The 25,912-nt window shown below is 41.6% G+C and overlaps 2 protein-coding genes across 6 annotated transcripts; one reads left to right on the forward strand and one right to left on the reverse strand.

Annotated features, from left to right (window-relative positions):
* Window positions 1-2,045: 2,045 nt before the first annotated feature.
* LOC131461401 (complement C1q subcomponent subunit C-like) lies at window positions 2,046-12,144 on the reverse strand. Of its 4 annotated transcripts, none has more exons than XM_058632645.1 (7): window positions 12,052-12,144; window positions 5,165-5,342; window positions 3,875-4,048; window positions 3,198-3,283; window positions 2,673-2,789; window positions 2,495-2,572; window positions 2,046-2,263 (listed from the first exon to the last, which is right to left on the reverse strand). In XM_058632645.1, exons 1-7 carry the CDS (start codon window positions 12,127-12,129, stop codon window positions 2,111-2,113), a joined length of 864 nt encoding a protein of 287 aa, XP_058488628.1. In that variant the 5' UTR covers window positions 12,130-12,144; the 3' UTR covers window positions 2,046-2,110. The 4 variants fall into 4 exon arrangements, with proteins under 4 accessions (XP_058488628.1, XP_058488630.1, XP_058488629.1 ...); XM_058632647.1 differs by lacking the exon at window positions 12,052-12,144 and adding an exon at window positions 5,997-7,504 and having other exon boundaries at window positions 5,165-5,453; XM_058632646.1 differs by lacking the exon at window positions 12,052-12,144 and adding an exon at window positions 5,997-7,503.
* Window positions 12,145-13,919: 1,775 nt separating this feature from the next.
* dnase1l4.1 (deoxyribonuclease 1 like 4, tandem duplicate 1) lies at window positions 13,920-25,510 on the forward strand. 2 transcript variants are annotated; one of them, XM_058630497.1, is made up of 11 exons: window positions 13,920-14,103; window positions 16,862-16,947; window positions 17,921-18,009; window positions 18,168-18,254; window positions 19,140-19,252; window positions 19,352-19,464; window positions 19,707-19,864; window positions 21,138-21,234; window positions 22,286-22,346; window positions 23,512-23,627; window positions 25,124-25,262. In XM_058630497.1, exons 2-10 carry the CDS (start codon window positions 16,867-16,869, stop codon window positions 23,598-23,600), a joined length of 888 nt encoding a protein of 295 aa, XP_058486480.1. In that variant the 5' UTR covers window positions 13,920-14,103; window positions 16,862-16,866; the 3' UTR covers window positions 23,601-23,627; window positions 25,124-25,262. The 2 variants fall into 2 exon arrangements, with proteins under 2 accessions (XP_058486480.1, XP_058486479.1); XM_058630496.1 differs by lacking the exon at window positions 23,512-23,627 and having other exon boundaries at window positions 13,921-14,103; window positions 25,124-25,510.
* Window positions 25,511-25,912: the final 402 nt, after the last annotated feature.

Genomic DNA, 25,912 nt, shown 5'->3' on the forward strand with positions numbered 1-25,912 from the left:
ATAAGTGCTTAATAATTACTAATAAAGGGCTAGTATGCTACTTACATGCATGTTAGTAAGCAGCTAGTTAATGGTGAATATGTTTGTACCTTAATATAAAACAACAAATCAAAACAAATCATATCAACGTAGATCAGTTATCAGACACAACCCAGGTCACGTGATGGATCTGGACTCGTCGAACATGTGGTTTATACACTCCTGATTTTAAGACCAGTTGAAAAATTGCAAGAATTGACATTTTGCACTGTTGGATCTTAAAAAGGTTCTAAGTTGTGCTTCAAAATGCAAAAAGAAGAAGAAATGGGAGTGAGACAAAAAAAAATTTGAGTAAGCAATTTATTGCAAATAACCACTTAACTGAAATAGGCTGTTCATCAGCTGATCAAAGGTTTAAGAGCACATCTCAAAAAAAAAAAAAAATAGAAATAACATTTTGGAAAAAGGACTTGAAAAAAGTAATGAGTAGCTGTGCCATTCTTGTTAATCACCTCAAAAATTCGTTTCGGCATGCTTGATGCTAGTGTTTCCATGAGGCTAGTGGGAATGTTGCTCCAAGTGGTGAAGATGGCTTCACGGAGGACACCCACCGTCTGGAACTGGTGTCCATTCCCTCGCCATCCAACCCCAAATGTTCTCAGTTGGATTTAGATCAGGGGAACACGCAGGACGGTTCAAATGAGTGATGTTGTTTCTCTGGAAGAAGTCCTTTGTGAACTGCAGCGTCGGTGAAAAACCCAGTCATTAGCACACAGACGATGGCCTTCAGTCATGAGGGATGCTCCTGCAACATCTCCACACAGCCAGCTCTGCACAACCTGAAGCTCCATTGTTCCATTGAAGGAAGAAGCCCCCCAGATCATGATGGCGCCCCCTCCACCGTGCCGTGTAGAAAACATCTCAGGTGGGATCTCCTTGTCATTGCCAGTGACGGTAAAAGCCATCAGGACCGTCAAGGTGACATTTTTTCTCATCGTGAATAAAACTTTCTTCCACCTTTTAATGTCCCATGTTTTGTTTCTCGTGCAAACTCCAAACCAAGGAGACGAGGCCTTTGAAGACATTTTTTGTTCTTAGACCTTCCTCTTGCAGATGTTGTCTAATGGTTATAGGACTGCAGTTGGCACCAGTGACGAGCTTCATTTTGGCCGTGTCTTGACGGACAGACATTTGGATCCTCCGGCTCAGGGCCGATGAAATGTTTTTGGGTCTACCACTTGACTTTTTTGTTCCATAACCCTCAGGATCTTTGAAGACGTTTAAAATGACTGACTTACTGCGTCCGACCTCAGCAGCAATGGCACGCTGCGAGAGGCCTCGCTGATGCAGCTCAACAGTCCGACCGCGTTCAAAGAGAGAAGGTTTTTTTGCCTTTGCCATCAGGAGGTCATGACAGTGTGGATACCTGACAGAAAAGATTTAGACTTTTAAAGGCTGTGCTCTTAAACCTTTGATCAGCTGATGAACAGCCTATTTCACTTTAATGGTTGTTTGCAATAAATTGCTTACTCAATTTTTTTTGTTTCACTCCCATTTCTTCTTCTTTTTGCATTTTGAAACACGACTTAGAATCTTCTTAAGATCCAACAGTGCAAAATGTAAATTCTTGCAATTTTTCAACTGGTCCTAAAATCTTGATCAGGAGTGTACGTCAACGCTGGGACGAAAGGAATGAGACGGTGAAACAAGACGGCACAGGCAGAGCTTTTTCATTCAGTCACAAACAATACCGTTCACCCCCCACCCTCGGGTACTCGCCCCCACCGGGCTAGCCTGTGCATATGATGCGATTTGCCTCATCCACGTGCAGCTATGGGTGAACTGAACTTCCACCCCAGCAGTAGGTGGAGTATTAAGCCCCGCCTACCCGGCAAACCCCGCCTCAGCCAACGGACGTCTCAGCTGTGAGCCGCTCGATGGAGCCGCAGCATCGCTCTTCTTCTTCTTCCCTGGTAGGAACACTACAGGACCAGGGTCGACATTCTGCGACGTTTTTCACACCGGCGTGAATGTGACACAAACAGTGATTGACACTCACACAGTGGTATAGGAGACTTTTATTTTAGACCAGAGAACAGACGTGAGATATACGCTGGTCACAGCTGAACCGTCACTGAGCCCCTGGGAAGAGCAGGAAGCCATTGAAGATGATCTGTTTGTCCTGCGTGTCCCGCATGTCAGACTCCGTCTGCTGGTCTCTGAAGGACTCGAGCCAAACTCTCTGTCCCAGCGTGAGCTGCAGAACAGCGCCCCCTGACAGCACCTGAAACACAACACAACAACGACACAACGATGGTCACGAGAGGGTTAAACTGTCATCTTAAACCGAAGCGTAATCTGAATAAACCCAGGGTCTGTAAACGTCTCTTTTAAAAACCTCCCTCTAACTTTTAGACTCTGTTGTGAGTTTCAGATTGGACCAGGACTCCCTGGACCTTGTGACCTTCCAGACGACAGCAGACAAAGGATGAATGGAAATGTTCTGGAAACTTACGTGATCACTTTTTCCCCTGTTGTAATCACAGAATCCCAGAGCCACAGCCTGACTGGCTATACGCAGGCACATGCTAACCTGAAAGACACACACACACACACACACAGGTACGGTGTGTGGATTACACACAAAAAGCACAAAAACATGTGCTGTCATACAACATACACAAGCTTGTTACCTTGGCAACAGAGTGAAAAGTGAAGTAATAAACGCCAGGAACTCTGCAGGTGAAGATACCTGTGGCTGCAACAATGTCGCCAGGTTTGTTGACCACAGTGGACTGGTAGGTTATTGTCTGCGGAGGACACACACACACACACACACACACACACACACACACACACAGTACATGTGTCGGAGGTCACTGTCACTTTAAATCGACCGATTTATCGAAAAAAAAATGTGATCCTTGCTGTGTAGACTAGCTCTTGGTAAATCTAGTCTGAGTCCATGATTTGAATCTGTTAATGTGCCAGAGGGGGCGCTACCTTTGGTTGTGCATGGTCAGCTACTGGAGTTCTAAACCTTTACGTTGATGACGGAGCTGTGGGCGGAGCGTGGACAGAAGCCGTCACATGACCCCAGGACGACCTGAGTCACGTTGCTCTGGCAGCTGTGACTCAAACCTGCGTTTACTTCACTAACGTTGTGTTTCTCACCATCTTTCTGCTCATTGTGTTTTACTGTGGTCTGTGTTTCTTACCTGTGATCCGCTGCCTGCCGGGCGAGGGTAACTTCTGTCTCTCCTGATGACGGAGAAGGCCACGTGGGCCTGACGACCGGACTGTCCTACAGGAGGAAACCACACACACACACATCAGCATCACATGACCTGAGCGTCTCATCGGCTCAAAGACGGAAGAAAAGAAGTGGGAAAGAAAACATTCCAAACAGATTTCACAGCAAAAACAAACTTTGACTAAACTAACATGGAGTAAATACTGAGGTGGACAACTGTGTGTGTGTGTATGTAAACCTGTGCATTAGACCACGCCCTAATTGAATCGATGTCTTTTTTGCATACTTCCTGTTGTCACATGATTTGTCCACACGAACACCATGTAACTGAACACGATTTACGTTTATCTGAGTCTCAACGTAATTTCCAGCTCTTTCTTCGTCCTCTGGCGACAGCGTGGGTGAAATGACCGGAATAACCGCACGTCGGCTTTGGCGTGAAACTTTGCAGCCTTCACAAACCTTTGGAGTCTTTTCTTTGATCCGCGTCTGTTCTTTACAAAGATCATCCAAACACCCAGAACAGAACCTAGAGGAACACCACGTCTTGCTGCTCAGCGATTCAGAGGTTCTGTTACCCACTGAAAGATACTGTTGTCACCCTCAATACCACATTTGTCTATTTTCAGTCATCGTCAGTACCTTGATTAAGAATGTCTCCACTAGGACCGCGGCGTCCAGGTTTCCCAGGGTGACCTGCTGCTCCCACGTCTCCGTGGTAGCCTTTAGGCCCCATCGGTCCTTGTAAACCGCGACTCCCCCTCTCTCCTCTCAGCTTCAGGACACTTCCGTCCACCAGTCCACTGGACACGGACCCTGGAGACAAACAGGACATTTCCAGGTCAATCACCAAATTCAAATGGAAAAGTTTGAGTGGTCGAGCTTGAGGATTGTCGAGGCAACAAGTCAAAGCATGTAACGAGTCACTTAAACTTTTTCACTGTGAAAGACTGTGAACATATGGCAGGTTCTCTGAGATACTGTTCAATCTCTGTGGATTTAAAGTGACACTGAACTCTTGTGCCGTTTTTCCACGAGAGCGAGTCGCTCTTGATTCACTCTGGACTCGCTCTCGACTCACTCTCGGTTGCTCTCGACTCAGCTCGGTAATTTTGCTTCTCCATCAGTGATAGAACCTGGTACTTTATTTAGTTCCTGCCCTGACGAGGTTCAGCTGAGCCGATACTAAAATGTGACGTCACCAGACTGCCGGCCTCTGATTGGTCAGAGAGAGTCGTTACTAAAGAGTCATGAGCGTGACGTCAAAGCCAACAATGTCCAACTGTAGATCAACATGAAAAAGACTTAAAAATGCTGAAAACACGTGTTCATCTGCAACATTTAGCAAAGCAAATGTGTGAAATGTGAATATTTAACAGTGGAGTCTGGTGGAGTCCGGCCATCGTGACCACGTTCACCGGTATTTCAGTTCAGTGACTGAAGGACTGAACCTTTCTGTCAACTAATGATTCTAATGATTCACTTTCACCCAAAACAACTGCTTTACAAGTCACTCGTTTGAAAACAACGTCACCACAGTTTCACGCAGTCATGCTGTAATGACTCTGCCCACGTTGAGGAGGAGCTATATTGGAAAGGAAAACCAGACCAAACCGCGTGGAGGCGAGGTGAGGCTAGGCGAGCTGGGACCATGTTTTTCCTGCCAACATGGAGGAGTAAACAAACTGAGTCACGTGACATCGGGAGCTCGAATTAGAGTTTACCTTTCAAACTTATTTTGTATATTGTCAGCGAGCATCACATCGGCTCGTTCCTACTTTATTAAACTCAGAATCAAACAGATGAATTCATTAATCGACAAAAGCAGCTGATAACTGAGGACAGGGCAGTTGAGATTTGAACCAGCAGTTCAACTCAAATCTTCAAATCCCATAATTTAACATTCACTGGCTTCTTTGTTGTTTTCTTTACCTGGCTCTCCTTTCTGTCCCTTCTCCCCGGGCCATCCATCTCGACCTGCCACTCCTAAGACTCCGTGTAGACCGTCTATTCCTCCACAGCTCGTGTCACATTGGCCGGTGGTCAAGAGCAAGGCCACGCCCACAGCTATCCCAAAATAACCTCTCATGGTCCAAACGACTGGGGTCAACTGTTATGGGATGCAGACGTTGACAATGTTGGAGAGAAAATCAGTGATTTTAGCCGCTGGGGACACGGGAGCTGCTGGTCCTCTGCTGCCTCGTGTGGTCGCTCTGTGTCACTGAGGTCAATGTGAACAAAGGATTTAAAGAACTCAGTGATGGAGGCAGCTCTGTGGATCAACAATCACTGATTTTCTCTATGGACTTTGGTGCAGGAGAGTGAGCAGTTTACAAACTTCACTTTCTTGAAGGAAAATCGGATTCTTCAGACGTCGTAAACTTGATACATGAAACCTGTCGATGTTTCTCTGACACAAAATTTCATCTTTTTTTGTTTTTTTACTTGTGGTTTCTTTTAATACAAAATTAAAAAAAATTCAAAGTAAGTATTTGTGGAATATTATATCGAATGAATCGTCATCTGCAGGAAGAATGAAGTGAGTCAAAAGAAATAATAATTGAATAATAATAAAATAAATAAATACGTCTCTGGAACATGGAGATCCTAATTTCATAGTTTCACTTGTATGTTTTCATAAAATATAAAATACCCGACACTCTGTGTTTATAGTTCACTGTTCACTTTCATTTATCTTAAAAAATGTCACATTGTTTCACCTCTCCTGTTACAAACAGTCTAAACTGATACATTTTTCACTCACCAGCCGAGTTTTCTGTGTCGCCGGGGAAGAAGATTCAGAGCTCAAATGGAAAAGCAGTGAGAGTCTCACACACACACACACACGCGCACACACACACGCACACACAGTGAGGAAATGAAAGTTGTGATCTGACAGAAGACAGATAGACAAATAAATTCACTTAAACTGAAAACTTTTAGAATCTGTTAAATTTGGCAACTCAGTAAATTAGAAATATTACTTCTGTGTCCACAAATAAAAGAGTGTATTAATCTCAAACACACACACACACACACACACACACACACTGTCGTCCCTCAAATTTAACGCATTTACGTTTTCATTTTAAATGACAAAGATTTAAAATGATTTGAAAATAAGAAGCAAAAGTGAATTGAAATGAGAAATACATTTTAAAAAAAAAACAGCATCAACAAGAGAAAACAAACAGTGTTTAAGTGAACCACAGTTTAGAGCACCATCAGCTGGTCACATGATGCAATGACAGCACACAGACCACTCCCAAACTTTAGACCAAAGTTAAACCCTAAGTTAAAACTGAGCTTATCATCTGAATAACCGCCTTGCAGCGAGAAGACCCGGGTTCGAGCCCCGGTTGGAACAAGGGCCTTTCTGCATGGAGTTTGCATGTTCTCCCCGTGTGTGCGTGGGTTTTCTCCGGGTTCTCCGGCTTCCTCCCACAGTCCAAAAACATGCAATGTGGGGATAGGTAAAATTGGACAATCTAAATTGACCATAGGAGTGAGTGTGTGAGTGAATGGTTGTTTGTCTGTCTCTCTATGTGGCCCTGCGATGGACTGGCGAACTGTCCAGGGTGTACCCCGCCTATCGCCCGATGTAGCTGAGATTGGCACAGCACCCCCCGCGACCCTCTAGCAGAGGATAAAGCGGTAGATGATGACTGACTGACTGATGAAGAACCAAAGACGCAACGTAGGTATTATTCACAACATTTTTTAGGTGAGGGAAAAGCCAAAACAGGGATGTCACTGTCAAAGCACGGAGATATGGCGCCACCTTATGGACAGTTTACAGTGAAAACACGAGCCAAATGAAAACAGAATCAATAATTCAGAAGAACTTATATTGGTGGGATGTGTAAGTTTGAATCACTCTGACCCAAATCTTACCTCACAATTACAACCAGTCATTAAATCATGAAATATAAGAAGGAGCCGAGTCTTTGGAACGGCTCCTTCAAAGAGACAGAAATCTATGTTCAGTCTTCCATCTTTCTTAATAACTCACTTTGATTTAAGCCGAGTTTTCACCACGGTACACTTTGCTTCGGTACAGTACGGTACAGTTTGGAGCGGTAAAGTCCTCGGTCAGGCTCGTGTTTAGAACAGTACCAACACTCAACACAACACGACACAACAAACAACAAAGGAGAGGGTCCAGCAGCTCGTTTGTCTCAACGACAGCTCAATGGACGTGGAGTCACTGTCCGTCTGGAACTCGTAAATACTTACAGTAACTTACAAATACTTACAGTTACTTACAAATACTTACCATTTGTCACTCCGGCAGCTTGCCCCGCCCCCTCCTCTGCCGGCCTGCCGGCCTGATTGCACACACCTGCAGACAATCAAGCCATGTGCACCTTAAAAACTCTCTGCTTCTTTGTTTCAGTGCCAGTGTGTCATCGCCAATGCCTGATTACCCGAGCTCCTCGTCACAGCCACAGCATTCTCAAGTTTCTGATCCTCTTTGTGAACGACGTTTTATTTGTAAGTTTTTCTTATCACAGCCTGATAGCTGACTCCTTAGTTCAGATTTATAGCCCTTTTATTTTTCCTCCTTGGGAGAGATTTTTTGTTGGTTAATTTTCACAGCCTCTTTAGGAATTCCAATCATTAGGATTGTGACTTACCTTTAACTATTTAGATCCAATCATTTAGATTGCGTTTTGATTTCATTCTTAGTTAGTTAAGGATCGCCAATCATTAGGATTGTGCTTAGAGATTGTTTTCTTTTTGAAGTGCTTAGAGCCTTGTTTTTCCTCCGTTTGGAGAGTTTTCTGTTTAAGTTTTTTAGGATAACCATAGTTTAAGTTTGCTTCCTCTTCGGAGTGATTTTTGGTTCCACGTGTATAGTTCCGCAACGTCTCTCTTGTAGAGCGTTGCGCTCGCAAATTGCTTTAGGTTTTCATAGCCACGCTGTTGTTTTTCCTCAGCAAAGAGGACCTGCCTTGAGAATTGTTAAGAGTGTCAATAAAGACTATTAAAAGACCTCTGCGTCTGAGTCCTCGCTGTTCCGTCTTGTCACCATTTTTACATTTACAATTATTAGAAGTACCTTGTCAGATGTCGATGGGGAAAATTTGGGGGAACAAGTTCCAGACGAACAGCGATTTCAAGCCCATGTCTACTTCCGCTCCAAAACTCAGTAGCTAATCAGCAGACCGCTTCCTAAGCCCCGCCCACGGCCAGAATCGCAAACAAAAAACCAGGGAGCACAAACACAACAGTGTCCGATCATTGCAAATAAAAAGTGTGTTTTCAAACAAATAAAATACCATTATTTCCAATCATTAAATACATATTTTATTTGCAGTTGGTGTATTCTGATCACTCATCGTTCATTTTTGTTTATTCCAGAGGTGTTTTGGTATTTCGGTCCGATTCCTGACGAAAAACACACAAAAAAAGCCACGTACCGTACGGTTCCAAACTGTTTGACTCGGTGAAAACACGCCTCTAGTTTTAGCGCGTTGGTTTTTGGGCGACGTCGTCTCTGCTCACGCTGATCTTCCCTGACACGATCTTCAGTGGGAGATGATTCAAAGTTCCCATACATGGAAACAGCCTGTCAGTGAAGGTGTGTGTGAAGGTGTGTATGTGTGTGTTACTGTCGGGATCAAAGAAAGACAGTTTCCCTCTGTTCCAGTCCAGATAAACCCGGATCCTGTGCAGCTTCTTCCTCAGCCGCAGAACCACGGGGGGGTCGCCAAACATGCGCGCGATGTACCGACGGTTGTAAAACTCGATTTGCCAGAAACTGGATTTGATTTGTCCCGCGTGGTCAAACTCTGCTGCGGCACCGACGAACCAGGCCGGGTTGTCCTGCACGTCGACGTCCCACGAGTGAATCCCCGAGCTGAAGCCCTCCCGGCCGCGCACGGAGCGGTGGTAGTTGACCCTCTCCGGGTTTTCCGGAAGTTTCCGCCTCTCTCCGTGTCTCACGCTGGTCAGATCCTCGGACAGGATGAATTCTGTGTTAGCCGTGTTTGGGTCCAGAATCACCGGTGTGTAGGAGACCATGTCCCTCATCCTGTTCCAGATGCTGAAGGTCAGGTTGCCCAGATGTTTGGCCTCATCAATCAGAGCTCCTGAGAGCGGCCGTGGCTCCTCCAGCAGGGGACGCTGCTGGACTCTCTCCAGTGCAGCCTTGTAATTGAGCAGGAAAGCGGCGTCTTCAGCTCTGAGCTGGTCCTCGGTGGCTCTGATGGAGTTAGACAGAGCTGCCGTGTCCCTGCTCAGAGCCTCGCTCTCCTCCTTCATCCTCTGGCTCTTCTGCTCCTCTTCCTCCCTCAGAATGCTGATCCTGGCCTCCTCTTCCTCCTGCAGGAACCGGTGAAGCTTCTCAAACTGCTCCCTGATCTGCCTCTCAGTGTGCCGGGCCTGGACCTGAATGTGTTCTGCCGTTAGGTCACAGATGTCTCGGACTCGATCGTAGAGCTTCAGCCTCTGCTGCAGAGGCTCCAGGAGGTTCTGCAGCTCTTCTCTGAGGTCTTGAGCTAATTCATGGATGGGTCTGAAGTGGTGGTTGCTGTGCATGTTTGAGTCTCTGCAGATGAGACATGCCGGCTTCTGATGGTCCAGACAGAAGAGTTTGAGCTTCTCACCGTGAAGACTGCACACAGACTCGGTCTCTGCTGACACTCTCTGTCGCCGTTTCAGCACAAACGTCCAGCACAGGTTCTTCAAAGCCAGGTTGGAGGGCGGCTCGCTCCTTGATGATCTCCTCTTACACACGGGACACGCCTGTGCGGGTTTCTCTCTCCACCACGAGTGCAGACAGTTTCTGCAGAAGCTGTGGCTACACGACAGAACCACAGGGTCTTTGAAAATGTCCTGACACACGGGACAGGTAAGGTCCTCGTCACTGCAGAAAGACATGTCCTCTGTCCCGAGTGAGCGATTGAGTGAGGGAGAAAACACAAATAGGAAGTCCCACTCCGCTCCAGTTCACAGCCACACTCACAGTAGGAGTGTGTATTTGTCCTCAGGTTAAACTGGTTCCTGTAGTCGCTGAAATTCCTGATGTAAATCTGTCTGTCCCTCTCTGTCTCTCTCTGTCTCTCTCTCTCTGTCTGTCTGTCGGTCTCTCTCTCTTTGTCGCTCTCTCTCTCTCTCTGTCACTTCCTGGTGGAGGAACAACAGGTCACCTGGTTTGCCTCAGGTGACCTCGAGGCGGAGCTTTGTCTAGTCATAAAACATGAGGAATGTCTTCTTCTAATGGCAATAAAGTTGTTTTTTGTTTTGTATTTTGCAATAAAACTCATCAACACCAAAGTTATGTATATTTATGTAACATCCTACAGTTTTGATTTTTGGTTTTTGCTTCTTTTGATTGATAAGTTCTGGTCTGGTGCTTTTATGTCTTTATGTCTTTTATGTAAAGCACAATACGTGATCTATATACGATATGCTATGTAAAATAAAAGTAATAATATTATCATAATCCATCATCTACTGCTTTATCCTCCAGCAGAGGGTCACGGGGGGTCATAGGCAGGGTACACCCTGGACAGTTCGCCAGTCCATCACAGGGCCACACACACATAGAGACAAACAACCATTAACTCTCACACCTATGGTCAATTTAGGGTGTCCAATTTACCTAATCCCCATATTGCATGTTTTTGGACTGTGGGAGGAAGCCGGAGAACCCGGAGAAAACCCACGCACACATAGGGAGAACATGCAAACTCCATGCAGAAAGGTCCTTGTTCCAACCGGGGCTTGAACCTGGGTGTTTTTGCAGCAAAGGCAAGAGTGCTAACCACTACACCAGCCGTGCAGCCCTAATAGTATCATAATGACTTACTTAAATAAAGAAAAAATAATTTAATAAAAATGGAATAATATTCTGAAAGTGCACGGAAAATGAAAATGATGATGTCGTGAAAGTCGTTTTTAGCAGTCTTAAAAAATTATACTTTGGTAACAGTGTTACTATGGTTACTTAAACAATGTCAAATTATCGTCCAACTATAAAAAAAAAAGGAAAAAAAGAGCATGTTATTAATGTTCAAAAAAACCACTGCAACAGCTGTATGGAAGGGCTAAGCCAAATAATGAGCTTATCATACAGCCACCCACGGACTGTCTGCCAAATAGTGAGCTGTTTCTTTCATCTACCGGCAGACTGACTACCAAATAATGATCTGTTTCTTTCATCCACCAGCAGACTGACTGCCAAATAAGGATCTGTTCTTTCATCCACCAGCAGACTGACTGCCAAATAATGAGCTGTTCTTTCATCCACCAGCAGACTGACTGCCAAATAATGAGCTGTTCTTTCATCCACCAGCAGACTGACTGTTACTAAAATCGATAATGCACAGGAACATTACTGTGTGTGTCAAGGTTTAGCCTGCTAACATTAGCATTTTCACACAAGCTGATCTGAGCTTTAACGTTCGTCTGGATGATGGCATGTAAGGGGCGGAGCTTTGTCCATATGTTTTATTTTGAGGAGTCAACGATGAATGTGACAAAAATAAAATGTCACTTGATAAATGACAAAGATTATTTTCCTTTTTTGAGCATTTTGAGAATAAAGTTGAACTTTTTCATGAATAAAGTACAAACAGTGATAAGAACATTATATAACAATATTATTAGTGATTGTGAAAATTCAGTCCCCACAGACCTTCATATGTATGTTACTGTTGTTTCTGAAAACTTAATTTAAGATATTTCAGACTTATTCTCAACATTTCGACTCAATTCTCATAAACTCATTTATGATTGTTTGTGTTTTTTTGTAAATGCAGGGAACTAACCCTCCTCTGGGACACTGATATCGCCTCATGATGTCAGCTCACCTTACATGGGAAGATTCCTGGGAAAGGACGACATGCTATGTCTTGCAGGCCGACTCCTGGTCCTGTGGGAACATTCATGCAGACCGATGGAGAAGAAAAAAACCCACAGAAACATGAGAACGTCTGTGTTTTGTTGACATGATGAACCTCGTGTTGAGACAGGAAAACTGGGACGAGACAGACTCTAACGCGAGAGAGTCTACGGTGGTCTATGGTGGTCTCTGACGACAAAACACCAAAGAGACAGAGTCCACATTAAAGTTTACGATCGCTTAGAGTTTCTTTTTCTTTTTTGTAAAGCCGTCGTGTGGCGACAGGAGACTCGTGTTAGTGAAAACATGGCTGCCGACAAAAACACACAGGAAACTGATTTTAGCCACTGAACAAAACAATCTACGTCAGTTTAAGTCTACGATTTCTATGTCACATGTTCACATCTTTATCTCACTGTGAGACAGACTTTTCAAACAGGAAACTGACGTTTGTAAACCACTCACTCTCCCACACCAAACCCCATAGAGAAAATGAGTGATTTTAACATCACACACACAGGAGTTGTTGATCCACTGCTGCCTCCATCACTAAGTTCTAATGTCTGATTTTGTCACTTCAGTGTTTGAAATGCTTTGTTCAGAATGACCTTAGTGACACAAAGTGACCACACGAGGCAGCAGAGAACCAGCAGCTCCTGTGTCCCTGCAGCTAAAATCACTGATTTTCTCTATGGGGTTTGGTGTGGGAGAGTGAGTGTGAGATAAACCAGTAAAGAAGTGTTATTTATTGATTGATTTATCTGATGTGTCATAGATTTGAGCTGATGTCGGTTTAATGAGGTCAGACCCAGCTGATTACTTCATCATCATCATCATCATCATCATCAGAGACACTGTGCTGCTGGCAAGTATGAAAACGGGTGTGAAGCACTCACATGACCACACTCACATGACCACACCCATCAGTGCAGCTGACAGTAAACACACCAGTGCAGATAAACAAAGCTCAGTTTCATTGATGTTAATGAAGATCTGCTGCTACAGACACACACACATACACACACAGACACACACAGAGACACAGAGACACACACACATACACACACAGACACACACAGGGACACAGAGACACACACACACATACACACAGATACACACACAGACACACACATACACACAGATACACACACAGACACACACATACACACAGATACACACACAGACACACACATACACACACAGACACACACATACACACACACATACACACAGATACACACACATACACACAGACACAGAGACACAGAGACACACACATACACACAGATACACACACATACACACAGACACAGACACACACATACACACACAGATACACACAGAGACACAGAGACACACACACACATACACACAGATACACACACACACACACACATACACACAGATACACACACAGACACACACATACACACAGATACACACACAGACACACACATACACACACATACACACACAGACACACACATTCACACACAGACACACACACAGACACACACAGTTGGACACACACAACGGGGAAGACAATAATACCACTATTCAAATACCCTGTCACACACAAACAAAAACTTTAACCAGTTCCTCAGAAATGAGATTCTGCCTCATTAGGACCAGGTTTTGGTCTCCATGAGGACGACTGGTTTATGACAGAACAGGTTTTTAAGAGGACATGGGCAGGCACACACACACACGCACACACACACACACACACACACACACACACACAGAACAGGAAACCATGATGGGGGCGGGGTCTGCTCTGCTGCCTGTTGGCTCTCGACCAATCATGTTACCCTGTGGTCAGACTTCTGCAGAACAGAAATGTTTCCTCTGGCAGCGGCCGTAAACTCAAGAGCCGTCGCTGCAGAGATCACAGAGCTGTGTGCAACTCTCTGACCGAGGAGAACACACATCTGACCTTTGATCCCTGATCCTGATCCTGGTCCTGGTCCTGACCACAGCAGCAGCAGCAGACAAAGTTCTGGTTCTGGTTCTCCTGCAGGTGAGGAACCACTCGTCTCTTGTGTTATTGTTCAGGTGAATTCCTGAGGTCGCACTCAGTTGAAATATATTAGAAGTGAGTCTCTCACACACACACACACACACACACACACACACTGACACACGCATGCACGCACACACACACGCACGCACACACACACACACACACACACACACACACAGAAGTCTTTACATCAGACAAAAGCTACGTTTCCTGTCATGGGTTTTTTTGTCTGGGGTTTTTTTTGGATCAAAATGGTGGCGTTTCATGATATTTAAATAAATGTAAAACAAATATGCTTTGCATTTTTTAAAAAGGTTTAAAGGGTGCATTAAATGTCCTGATTCTGACTTTTTATCTCAAATGTATGACTTTATCTGTCATAATTATGAATATTTTAATCTCATCATTACCAAAAGTAAGAGCTTTGTTGTTGTGCGTCCACGAATAAAAGAGTAAGTTTGTTGAAAACATTCACTGTTGGTGAACTGAGAGAAAGTCAGGGCTTCATTTAATCATCCATTCATCCAACAATCACTCGCTGGCTCCAGAAAATGTCAGAAAATATCGATCAGCGTTTGTCAAACGTATTAAAATATTTAACATGTAACATTTAAAAAGCACACAAATGACAGAAAGTAGAAAATATTCACATTTAAGAAGCTGAAAATTTACAGAAGGTAGAAAATATTAACATTTAAGAAGCTGAAAAATGACAGAAAGTAGAAATATTCACATTTAAGAAACTTAAAAATGACAGAAAGTAGAAAATATTCACATTTAAGAAGCTGAAAAATGACAGAAAGTAGAAATATTTACATTTAAGAAACTTAAAAATGACAGAAAGTAGAAAATATTCACATTTAAGAAGCTAAAAAATGACAGAAAGTAGAAAATATTCACATTTAAGAAGCTGAAAAATGACAGAAAGTAGAAAATATTCACCTTTAAGAAACTGAAAAATGACAGAGAGTAGAAAATATTCACATTTAAGAAACTGAAAAATGACAGAAAGTAGAAAATATTCACATTTAAGAAGCTGAAAATGACAGAAAGTAGAAAATATTCACATTTAAGAAACTGAAAAATGACAGAAAGTAGAAAATATTCACATTTAAGAAGCTGAAAATGACAGAAAGTAGAAAATATTCACATTTAAGAAACTGAAAAATGACAGAAAGTAGAAAATAGTCACATTTAAGAAGCTGAAAATGACATAAGTAGAAAATAGTCAAATTTAAGAAGCTGAAAATGACATAAGTAGAAAATATTCACATTTAAGAAGCTGAAAAATGACAGAAAGTAGAAGATATTCACATTTAAGAAACTGAAAAATGACAGAAAGTAGAAAATATTCACATTTAAGAAGCTAAAAATGACAGAAAGTAGAAAATATTCACATTTAAGAAGCTGAAAATGACAGAAAGTAGAAAATATTCACATTTAAGAAGCTAAAAATGACAGAAAGTAGAAAATATTCACATTTAAGAAGCTGAAAATGACAGAAAGTAGAAAATATTCACATTTAAGAAGCTGAAAAATGACAGAAAGTAGAAAATATTCACATTTAAGAAGCGTAAAAAATGACAGAAAGTAGAAAATATTCACATTTAAGACGCTGAAAAATGACAGAAAGTAGAAGATATTCACATTTAAGAAACTGAAAAATGACAGAAAGTAGAAAATATTCACATTTAAGAAGCTGAAAATGACAGAAAGTAGAAAATATTCACATTTAAGAAGCTGAAAAAATGACAGAAAGTAGAAAATATTTACATTTAAGAAGCTGAAAAATGACAGAAAGTAGAAAATATTCACATTTAAGAAGCTTAAAAAATGACAGAAAGTAGAAAATATTCACATTTAAGAAGCTGAAAAGGACAGAAAGTAGAAAATATTCACATTTAAGAAGGTGAAAAATGAAAGAAAGTAGAAAATATTCACATTTAAGAAACTGAAAAATGACAGAAAGTAGAAAATATTCACATTTAAGAAGCCGCCTCTTTCAGCCGTCTCTTTGTTACACGTGTATTGTTTGTGTATAATTAGACTTTTATTAGAGAACACTAACACACACTGTCTGTTTCTCAGTGTTCCGTCTTGGACGAGCACAAACTCGTCTTTTTAAAGTAAACAAAGGCAAAGAATTTACCTAATGTGTTGATGTAAAGGAGGTTTCAGTGGGCTGAGTCACTTCTCTGTGGAAAACCTGTCCAAACAAGTCAAGCTTTTTTATTTTCCCTTAACAGCTTTTCTGTCTGTGTTTGCTTCTTTCTATAGAAAAGCAGCTCAGTCCTTTAAAGAAGAGCGTTTCATAGTCACACATGGTCTGAATTTAACAGCGTCATGGATTCAGTGTGAAGAGAAAAAGTCTTCATAATCAAATCCTTAAAAACACGTGTGTCCAAACAAGTTAGTATAAAAAGCTTAGACGTGTATCTGCTGAATTCTATTCATATATATATATATATATACACACACACTACCGGTCGAAGGTTTTAGAACACCCCAATTTACATATATATATATATATATATATATACATATATGTATATGTATATATATATATATATATATATATACAAAGGCGGTACCATTAAAATGATGTCACATTCATCTGCTCATGTTTTTTTAAATTCATATTAATTTCAGGGCACTTTTATTCGTTTCTGTCATGTTATTTCACTGTATGATCATTATTTTCATCCTCTCTCTCTCTCTCTCTGTCACTCTCTCTCTGTCACTCTGTCTCTCTCAGAAACCATGAAAGTCGCATCTTTCAACATTCAGAAGTTCGGAAGGAGCAAAGTGTCCGACCCCGATGTTCTCAACATACTGACCAAGGTCTCACACACACACATGCACGCACACGCACACGCACGCACACTATACTAAAAACGCGTGTACAGCATCTATGCGATGACATCAAACCTCTAACGTGCGCGTGTAAATTCATTTACTTTCAATGGACAGACGGGTGTCACGTGGGCGCCGTGCAGACGCCGCACACGCGTTGTTGCGCATACGCCTACGTGACGGGTGAAGTCCGCCCCAAATACGTGACATGAAGACCACGCGTGACTGTTAAGTACAATTCTGCATGACCGTACAGGCACACACTCAATGTACAAATAATAATTGACTTTATTTACAAATACTAATGTTGCATTCGCTGTCATTATAACATTAAAAGTATGTGGTTGTCAGAAGAGAGCTTCCCCCGTGTATAAAGACGCAAATGCCGCTGTTCACCACACAAGTGCTGAAAGGTGACGCATCACTCACTGTCTACCAGGACAAACACATGCAGATGACCAGTGGCAGTGTTTTGTAATATCCTCGACCTGCTGCAATAAATGCCTCAGTTCTTTATAAAAAAAAAATGTGTTGATGACACGAAGAGCGTTTTAATAAAAATAAATAATTAATAATATTAAATTAAATTAAGTACTAAATAATTATTTGTACATTGAGATGAGCGTGAGCACAGGCGTCTGCTGCGTTCGCACGTGGCATGACACTTATCACCCGTCACCCTCATTATTTGGTGTACTCGCAATACGCGCTCCTGTACGCACGTGTATCGCACGCGTGTTTTTCAGTCTTTATGCAGGTGTTGGCGACGCGGTTAAGGCGTTTTAGTAAAGTGTGCTGGCATAAAATGCCCCTGATACACGCACGCACGCACAATTAAGTAAACTTGAAATTTCAAAACAACTTGAAAACATGCGTGTCTGTCTCTCCCTGTCTGTCTGTCTGTCTCTCTCTCTGTGTCTCTCTCTCTGTCTCTCTGTCTGTCTGCGTGTCTGTCTCTCAGATCGTGTCTCGTTATGACATCATCTTGGTTCTTGAAGTTGTCGACGTCAGTGGAGAATCTGTAAAAACCTTTGTTGACGCTCTGAACAAGTGAGTCACACTGGTCATGTTGATGTTGGTTAGTTGTTGCTGGTTGTTAGTTCTGATTGTGTTGTGAATGTGATCATTATTACTGCACTTAAATTACAGTCTTTGAAGTATGTAACTTTAATAATCATTCATATTGTATGTGTGTGTGTGTGTGTCAGATACAACAACAAGCATCACTACACTCTGACCATCAGCAGTCGCTTGGGGCGAACGCGTTACAAGGAACAGTTCATGTTCTTGTACAGGTGAGTTCACGGGAGACACACAGCACACAGTTTGTGTCATGTTTGTAAACATGTGACATTTGTAAACGGGTCATGTTTGTAAACGTGTCATGTTTGTAACCGTGTCATGTTTGTGAACGTGTGACTTTTGTAAACGGGTCATGTTTGTAAACGTGTCATGTTTGTAACCGTGTCATGTTTGTGAACGTGTGACTTTTGTAAACGGGTCATGTTTGTAAACGTGTCATGTTTGTAAACGTATGACATTTGTAAACGGGTCATGTTTGTAAACGTGTCATGTTTGTGAACGTGTCATGTTTGTAAACGTATGACATTTGTAAACGTGTGGCATTTGTAAACGTGTGACGTTTGTAAACGTGTGACGTTTGTAAACGGGTCATGTTTGTAAACGGGTCATGTTTGTAAACGTATGACATTTGTAAACGTGTGACGTTTGTAAACGGGTCATGTTTGTAAACGGGTCATGTTTGTAAACGTATGACATTTGTAAACGTGTGGCATTTGTAAACGTGTGACGTTTGTAAACGTGTGACGTTTGTAAACGGGTCATGTTTGTAAACGTGTGACGTTTGTAATTTTGTAACTTTTATTTTGTAAACGTGTGACGTTTGTAAACGTGTGATGTTTGTAAACGTATGACATTTGTAAACGTGTGGCATTTGTAAACGTGTGACGTTTGTAAACGTGTGACGTTTGTAAACGGGTCATGTTTGTAAACGTGTGACGTTTGTAATTTTGTAACTTTTATTTCTTAAACGTGTGACGTTTGTAAACGTGTGATGTTTGTAAACGTGTGACGTTTGTAAACGTGTCATGTTTGTGAACATGTGACGTTGTAAACATGTGACGGTTGTAAACGTGTGATGTTTATAAACATTTTTTTAGGGACGACATGGTCGATCTCGTGGGCTCGTATCAGTTTGACGATGAGCTGACAGAGGGAGGGGACGTTTTCGCCCGAGACCCCTACATTCTGCGATTCAGATGTCTCAACACAGGTGGAAACATGTAAAAACAAAACAATTAATATGACATCGCCAGGTGGGACACAGCTCACTGAATGTACGTGTGTGTGTGTGTGTGTGTGTGGGTCACAGTGCTGCAGGACCTTGTGCTGATCCCCGTTCACACCAAACCAGATGACTCGGAGAAGGAGCTGGATGAGCTCTACGATGTTTTCCTGCACATTAAGAAAAAGTGGCACACTGATGTAAGAGGGGACATCATCGGTGACAGCTCAGATTACAGGGGGGAAAAAAAGCTCTTTTACTGTGAGATAAATAGTATAAAAATCGTACTCATTGATCTAACATGTCATAGATTTAAACTGATGTAGGTTTTATGAAGTCAGGCTTTTTTGGTTGAAATTGTCGATGGTTAAGATGGCTGAAGGGTCTGAAGTGGAGGAACTGCACACCTGAGAGAATCTTCGTTTTCCTCCTGTGTCTCCAGAACGTCATGATCCTGGGCGACTTCAACGCCGACGGCTCGTATGTCTCCAAGAGAGCGATGAAGGACATCCGGATACGTAACGACAAGAACTTCCACTGGCTGATCAGCGATGATGTTGACACCACGGCCAGCACCGGCAACAACCACACCTATGACAGGTACCAGTGGTGTGAACAGGGGGGGTGGGGGTGGGCGTGCAAAATTGGAGCCAAAATACGCTCCAGTGCCCTCCTTGGAGCCAAAAACGTGGTAGTGCCCTCTTTGGAGCCAAGAATGCGCTAAACTGTCCACTTGGGTGGCAAAAACGCAGGTTTAAGTGCCCTCCTCATTGGCCAAACACACTAAACTGCCCTCTTGGGTGAAAAAACCACACTAAACTCCACAAGACTATTAGGACAAAGAAATACTATGAAACATTACTGTTGCAATGATTTTTATGTCGGGCCCTTTTTTGATCTATATTGAGCCAGAACTATATCTCACAGAACCAGGATTATCTAATATGGTGTTAAAATGCACTAGAATACAGGAAATGGCATCTGGAGCCCAGACCGCCCAGGGTTTTATTTCCTTCATACATGAATACTGGAATCTGCACAGTTCTCGTGGATGCGGATCCTAACTACAAACTAACTTGACTAGTCTGTCTAGTGAGTGGACAACAGTAGTCATGAGTTCACAACTTCTTATAGAAATGATTCTAATCCCGTTTTAAAAAAGCCAGAAAATTACGCTATTAAGCATATTTAGAGTTCTTTATTCTAAAATGATAGGGTTTTATTACACTAAATCTCTTCAGCTCTTCAGAACACGTTCACGTCTTTATCTCACTGTTAGACAGACTTTTCCGTTTGTAAAGCACTCACTCTCCCACACTACAAGTCCATAGAGAAAATCTAAAACATCACACACACACACGAGTTGTTGATCCACTGCTGCCTCCATTGCAAAGTTCAAATATCTTATTTTGTGAATTTGGCATTAGAATATTTATGTTCAGACTTATTTTAGTGACACAAAGTGACCACACGAGGCAGCAGAGGACCAGCAGCTCCTGTGTCCCCACAGCTAAAATCACCGATATTCTCTATGTGGTTTGGTGTGAGAGAGTGAGTGGTTTACACACTTCAGTCATTCTAACAGTGAGATGAAGACGTGAACGTCTTCTGAAGATATTGTGGGATAAAGCTGACAAAAGCACCAAACTATCTACCTGAACTATCACTTTATGTCCTGTAGGTGGAACTAGTGAGACTGCACATTTTACATGTTCTTCTTCCAGGTAAAAAAAATTTAAGTTTTAATAAAAAATAAAATAGGCTTGATGAAGATTTTTTCACTCTTATTTTTGTCCATTATTGTCTGGATGTTGTCAGTGTCCGTTTGTTTTGTGAGCGTCTGTAAGAAAGCAACTCTCGTCTGTGGTTTCAGGATCGTGGTTTATGGAGATGACGTTCTTCAGGCTGTCGTACCAAACTCTGCCAAACCTTTCAACTTCCAGAAGGCGTATGGACTCACTGAGGAGCAGGTCAGGTCTTCATTCACACACACAGTGTTTGTTTTTTCTTTCAGCTTCTTAAATGTGAATATTTTCTACTTTCTTTCATTTTTCAGCTTCTTAAATGTGAATATTTTCTACTTTCTTTCATTTTCAGCTTCTTAAATGTGAATATTTTCTACTTTCTTTCATTTTTCAGGTTCTTAAATGTGAATATTTTCTACTTTCTTTCATTTTTCAGGTTCTTAAATGTGAATATTTTCTACTTTCTGTCATTTTTCAGTTTCTTAAATGTGAATATTTTCTACATTCTTTCATTTTTCACCTTCTTAAATGTGAATATTTTCTACTTTCTTTAATTTTTCAGTTTCTTAAATGTAAATATTTTCTACTTTCTGTCATTTTTCAGCTTCTTAAATGTGAATATTTTCTATTTTCTTTCATTTTTCAGTTTCTTAAATGTAAATATTTTCTACTTTCTGTCATTTTTCAGCTTCTTAAATGTGAATATTTTCTACTTTCTGTCATTTTCAGCTTCTTAAATGTGAATATTTTCTACTTTCTGTAATTTTCAGCTTCTTAAATGTGAATATTTTCTACTTTCTTTCATTTTTCAGGTTCTTAAATGTGAATATTTTCTACTTTCTGTAATTTTCAGCTTCTTAAATGTGAATATTTTCTACTTTCTTTCATTTTTCAGGTTCTTAAATGTGAATATTTTCTACTTTCTGTCATTTTTCAGGTTCTTAAATGTGAATATTTTCTACATTCTTTCATTTTTCACCTTCTTAAATGTGAATATTTTCTACTTTCTTTAATTTTTCAGTTTCTTAAATGTAAATATTTTCTACTTTCTGTCATTTTTCAGCTTCTTAAATTTGAATATTTTCTACTTTCTGTCATTTTCAGCTTCTTAAATGTGAATATTTTCTACTTTCTGTCATTTTCAGCTTCTTAAATGTGAATATTTTCTACTTTCTGTCATTTTCAGCTTCTTAAATGAGAATATTTTCTACTTTCTGTCATTTTTCAGCTTCTTAAATGTGAATATTTTCTAAAACTCTAACGGTTTGTCTTTCAGGCTCTGAAAGTGAGCGACCATTATCCTGTGGAAGTGGAGCTAAAATCCGACGAAGACAATGGTAACACTTTTCTATTCTTTTTTTGTCATTAACATCTTTGATATTTCCTGTCACAATATTCATCAATATTAAAGGTCATGTCATGTGTGACATCATGAAGAGAAACAGAAGAATTTGACTAAGTTTTAAGTGACATTACAGATCCTTAAATACCACATGACATGAAAATCAGTGTCTTATTGTGACATATGTATGATTTTAACATTAAATATTTGTCAACAGTTTAAGTATCACTTAAACAAAATTTAAAAAAAATTCTACGCAACACAAACACAAACTTGTGACTTGTAAAGCCGTTGTTTTGGGTGAAACTGAATCATTAGTTGACAGAATGGTTCAGTCCTTCAGTCACTGAACTGAAATACCACTGAACGTGGTCACGATCGCTAAATCCACCAGACTCCTCTGTTAAACACATTTGCTTTGCTAAATGTTGCAGATTAACGTTAACGTTTTCAGGAATTTAGTCTTTTTAACTTTGATCAGTTGGACATTGTTGTCTTCGATTCTTGTGTCGGACGTCGAGCTCATGACTCTTCAGAGACGACACTCTCTGACCAATCAGAGGGATTAGGGATTATAAATAGATTTTGCAATTATAAGTAGATTTTGGAATTATAAGTAGATTTTGGAACTTTAAGTAGATTTTGGAATTATAAGTAGATTTTGGAATTATAAGTAGATTTTGGAACTATAAGTAGATTTTGGAATTATAAGTAGATGTTGGTATGTTAAGTAGATTTTGGAATTTTAAGCAGATTTTGGAATTTTAAGTAGAATTTTCTCATGACTCTTCAGTGACGACACTCTCTGACCAATCAGAGGCCGTCAGTCTGACGTCACATTTCAGTATGGGCTCAGCTGAACCTCGTCAGAGCAGGTACCAGGTTCTATCACTGACGGAGCACAGAAACAAGAACCAGAGTCGAGTCGAGCTCCAATGTATAACAAACTGTATAATGGAAAAGCGCAATTTGTCAACATGCATCTGCTGAGAAAAAGGTTGTTGTACGAGTTAAAGTCATTGACAGCTGGTAACTATTTCAGAGCAACCATCAGAGACGGCGGCTGCTGCTGCTGCCCTGAGACTTTTGCACTGCACATTGTTCTGCCATGGCATTTGAACCAGTTACCTGATTTATTGTTGTGGCTGATTGGTGTAAAGGCAGGTGCACTTGGTGCTGTTTTGCATGCAAGATAAGGCCCACGGAAACTCCAGCCAGAACCTTCTCCAAAGGAGACACAGGAGAGTAGAGGGGAGAGAAGTTGATACTGCAAGAGGTGAATTTAAGTTTATTGTCAAAACAAACATAAATGTGAACACAAACAAATGAATCCCAAAAAGAAAAATGCTACTTCCATAAGCATTAAAAGTGAGATGTAGTAAGTGTTAGGTACAGACACAGTCACTGCAGACTGTGCTGTGGGCGCCACCTGCTGTCGAAGCCTGAGACAGACAGGCACACTTTGAATGGAAACATGGCTGCCGGCTAAGGTGTTGGCCTCTTAATAAAAAATCTGTCAGTTTAGGTGATTTTAGCTGCGGGGACACAGGAGCTGCTGGTCCTCTGCTGCCTCGTGTGGTCACTTTGTGTCACTGAGGTCAATCTGAACAAAGGATTTCAAACACTGAAGTGACAAAATAAGACATTTGAACGTAGTGATGGAGGCAGCAGTGGATCAACAACTCTTGTGTGTGTGATGTAAAAATCACTGATTTTCTCTATGGGGTTTGGTGCAGGGAGCACAAGAAAGTATGAAACATGAAAATATCACTTTACAAAAGATTTACCTCATAAAATCTACGTCAGTTTAATTCTCCAATGTCTACGTCACATGTCCATGTCTTTATCTCACTGTGAGACAGACTTTTCCAACAGGAAACTGACGTTTGTAAACCACTCACTCTTCAACACCAAACCCCATAGAGAAAATCAGTGATTTCAACATCACACACACACAGGAGTTGTTGATCCACTGCTGCCTCCATCACTACGTTCAAATGTCTTATTTCAAATGTCTTTCATTTCAGTCATTTAAAATCCTTTGTTCAGATTAACCTTAGTGGCACAAAGTGGTAAGTCGCTTTGGATAAAAGCGTCTGCTAATTGACATGTAATGTAACAAAGTGACCACACGAGGCAGCAGACGACCAGCAGCTCCTGTGTCCCTGCAAGCTAAAATCACTGATTGTCTTTATGAGGTTTGGTGTGGGAGAGTGAGTGGTTTACAAACTTCTGTCTCACACTGAGATAAAGACTTGAACGTGTGACGTAGACATCTACGGAGCCCCAGACATGACATAGAAATAAAGAAATGTATTTTGTGGCCATGAAATAGGAATCATGTCCATCCATCCTCTGCCACTTTATCCTGCAATGGCTCTCAGTCTCAGCTGACATGGGGCGGTAGGCGGGGTCACACCATGGACGGCTTGCCAGTCCATCACAGGGCCACAAATACAAACAACCATCCACACTCACGGGAGGAAACCAGAGAACCCGGAGAAAACCCACGCACACACGGGGGGGGAGAGAGAGTGAAGAGAGTGTTTTACTTAGAGATATTATTAATATTTAAAGATATTCCCCCCATGTCTGGGGCTCGGTAGATACCGTAGACATTTTGTGATGTGAGGCAAAAATGAGTTCTTTCTTGTGTCTGGCAGCCATGTTCTCACAGCACTGTCAGCTTTGATCACAGTGTCAGTACCTCATCAAAACACTTCAAAATGAGCAGTATTTTTTACCACTTGATTGTTACTCTCTCTCGTGCAGGTGTGAAAAAGCAGTGGCAGCCTCGGTCTGTGCCTCTCGGGCTCGTGACCCTGGACCAGGATCTGCTGGACCTGAAGAGAGAAAACCTGCTCCTGGAGAGAGAGAAGCTCCAGCTGGAGATTATGATCCTCCGGAAGAAAATGGCCAGGATGAACTGTGGAGATTAAGTTTAACATCGTTCGACACAACCACGCAGTACCTCAACATTTCAGTTCCAGAAGCAGCCGAGCGTCAGCGCCGCGGCCCGGGCTCTGCGGACGCCCTGCAGCGCGTCGCCGAGTCACTGGATGAACGCGAGAAATGAACATGACACAGATTGTATGTTTTCTTCAGACTGAACACATTTCTCACATAAAAGCTGTAATAAATGATGACTCTTTTTACTGACTCAGATCTTTTACTCTAGGACAGTAAATGGAACAAATCTTTTTTTGAGTCATTTCGTTCACTTTTACAGCAGGTGGCGCTGTAGCCCTCTTGAGACCGCGTTCTCAAACACGTAACACTGAAACATGGTTTGCTTTAGCTGATAAAGTATAATAAACAAAATGCCACAAGCAATTCAAACCATATGAAAACCTAGGAAAGCAAATACACACACCACAATTAAGTGACTTGTGTCCTTCCTACCTACCTAGTCATGTCACGTGACAAATGAACGAGGACGGACGCACGGTTGGGTGAGTCTAATCATTTCTGTTTCCTGTCCTGCTGACGGAGCTTATGCTGCATGAAAATGAACAAATCACTCACTGAGACGACTCAGTACTCCCAAGTCATATAAAAGAT

Source organism: Solea solea, chromosome 6, assembly GCF_958295425.1.
Source record: "Solea solea chromosome 6, fSolSol10.1, whole genome shotgun sequence".
NCBI classification, from domain to species: Eukaryota; Metazoa; Chordata; class Actinopteri; order Pleuronectiformes; family Soleidae; genus Solea; species Solea solea.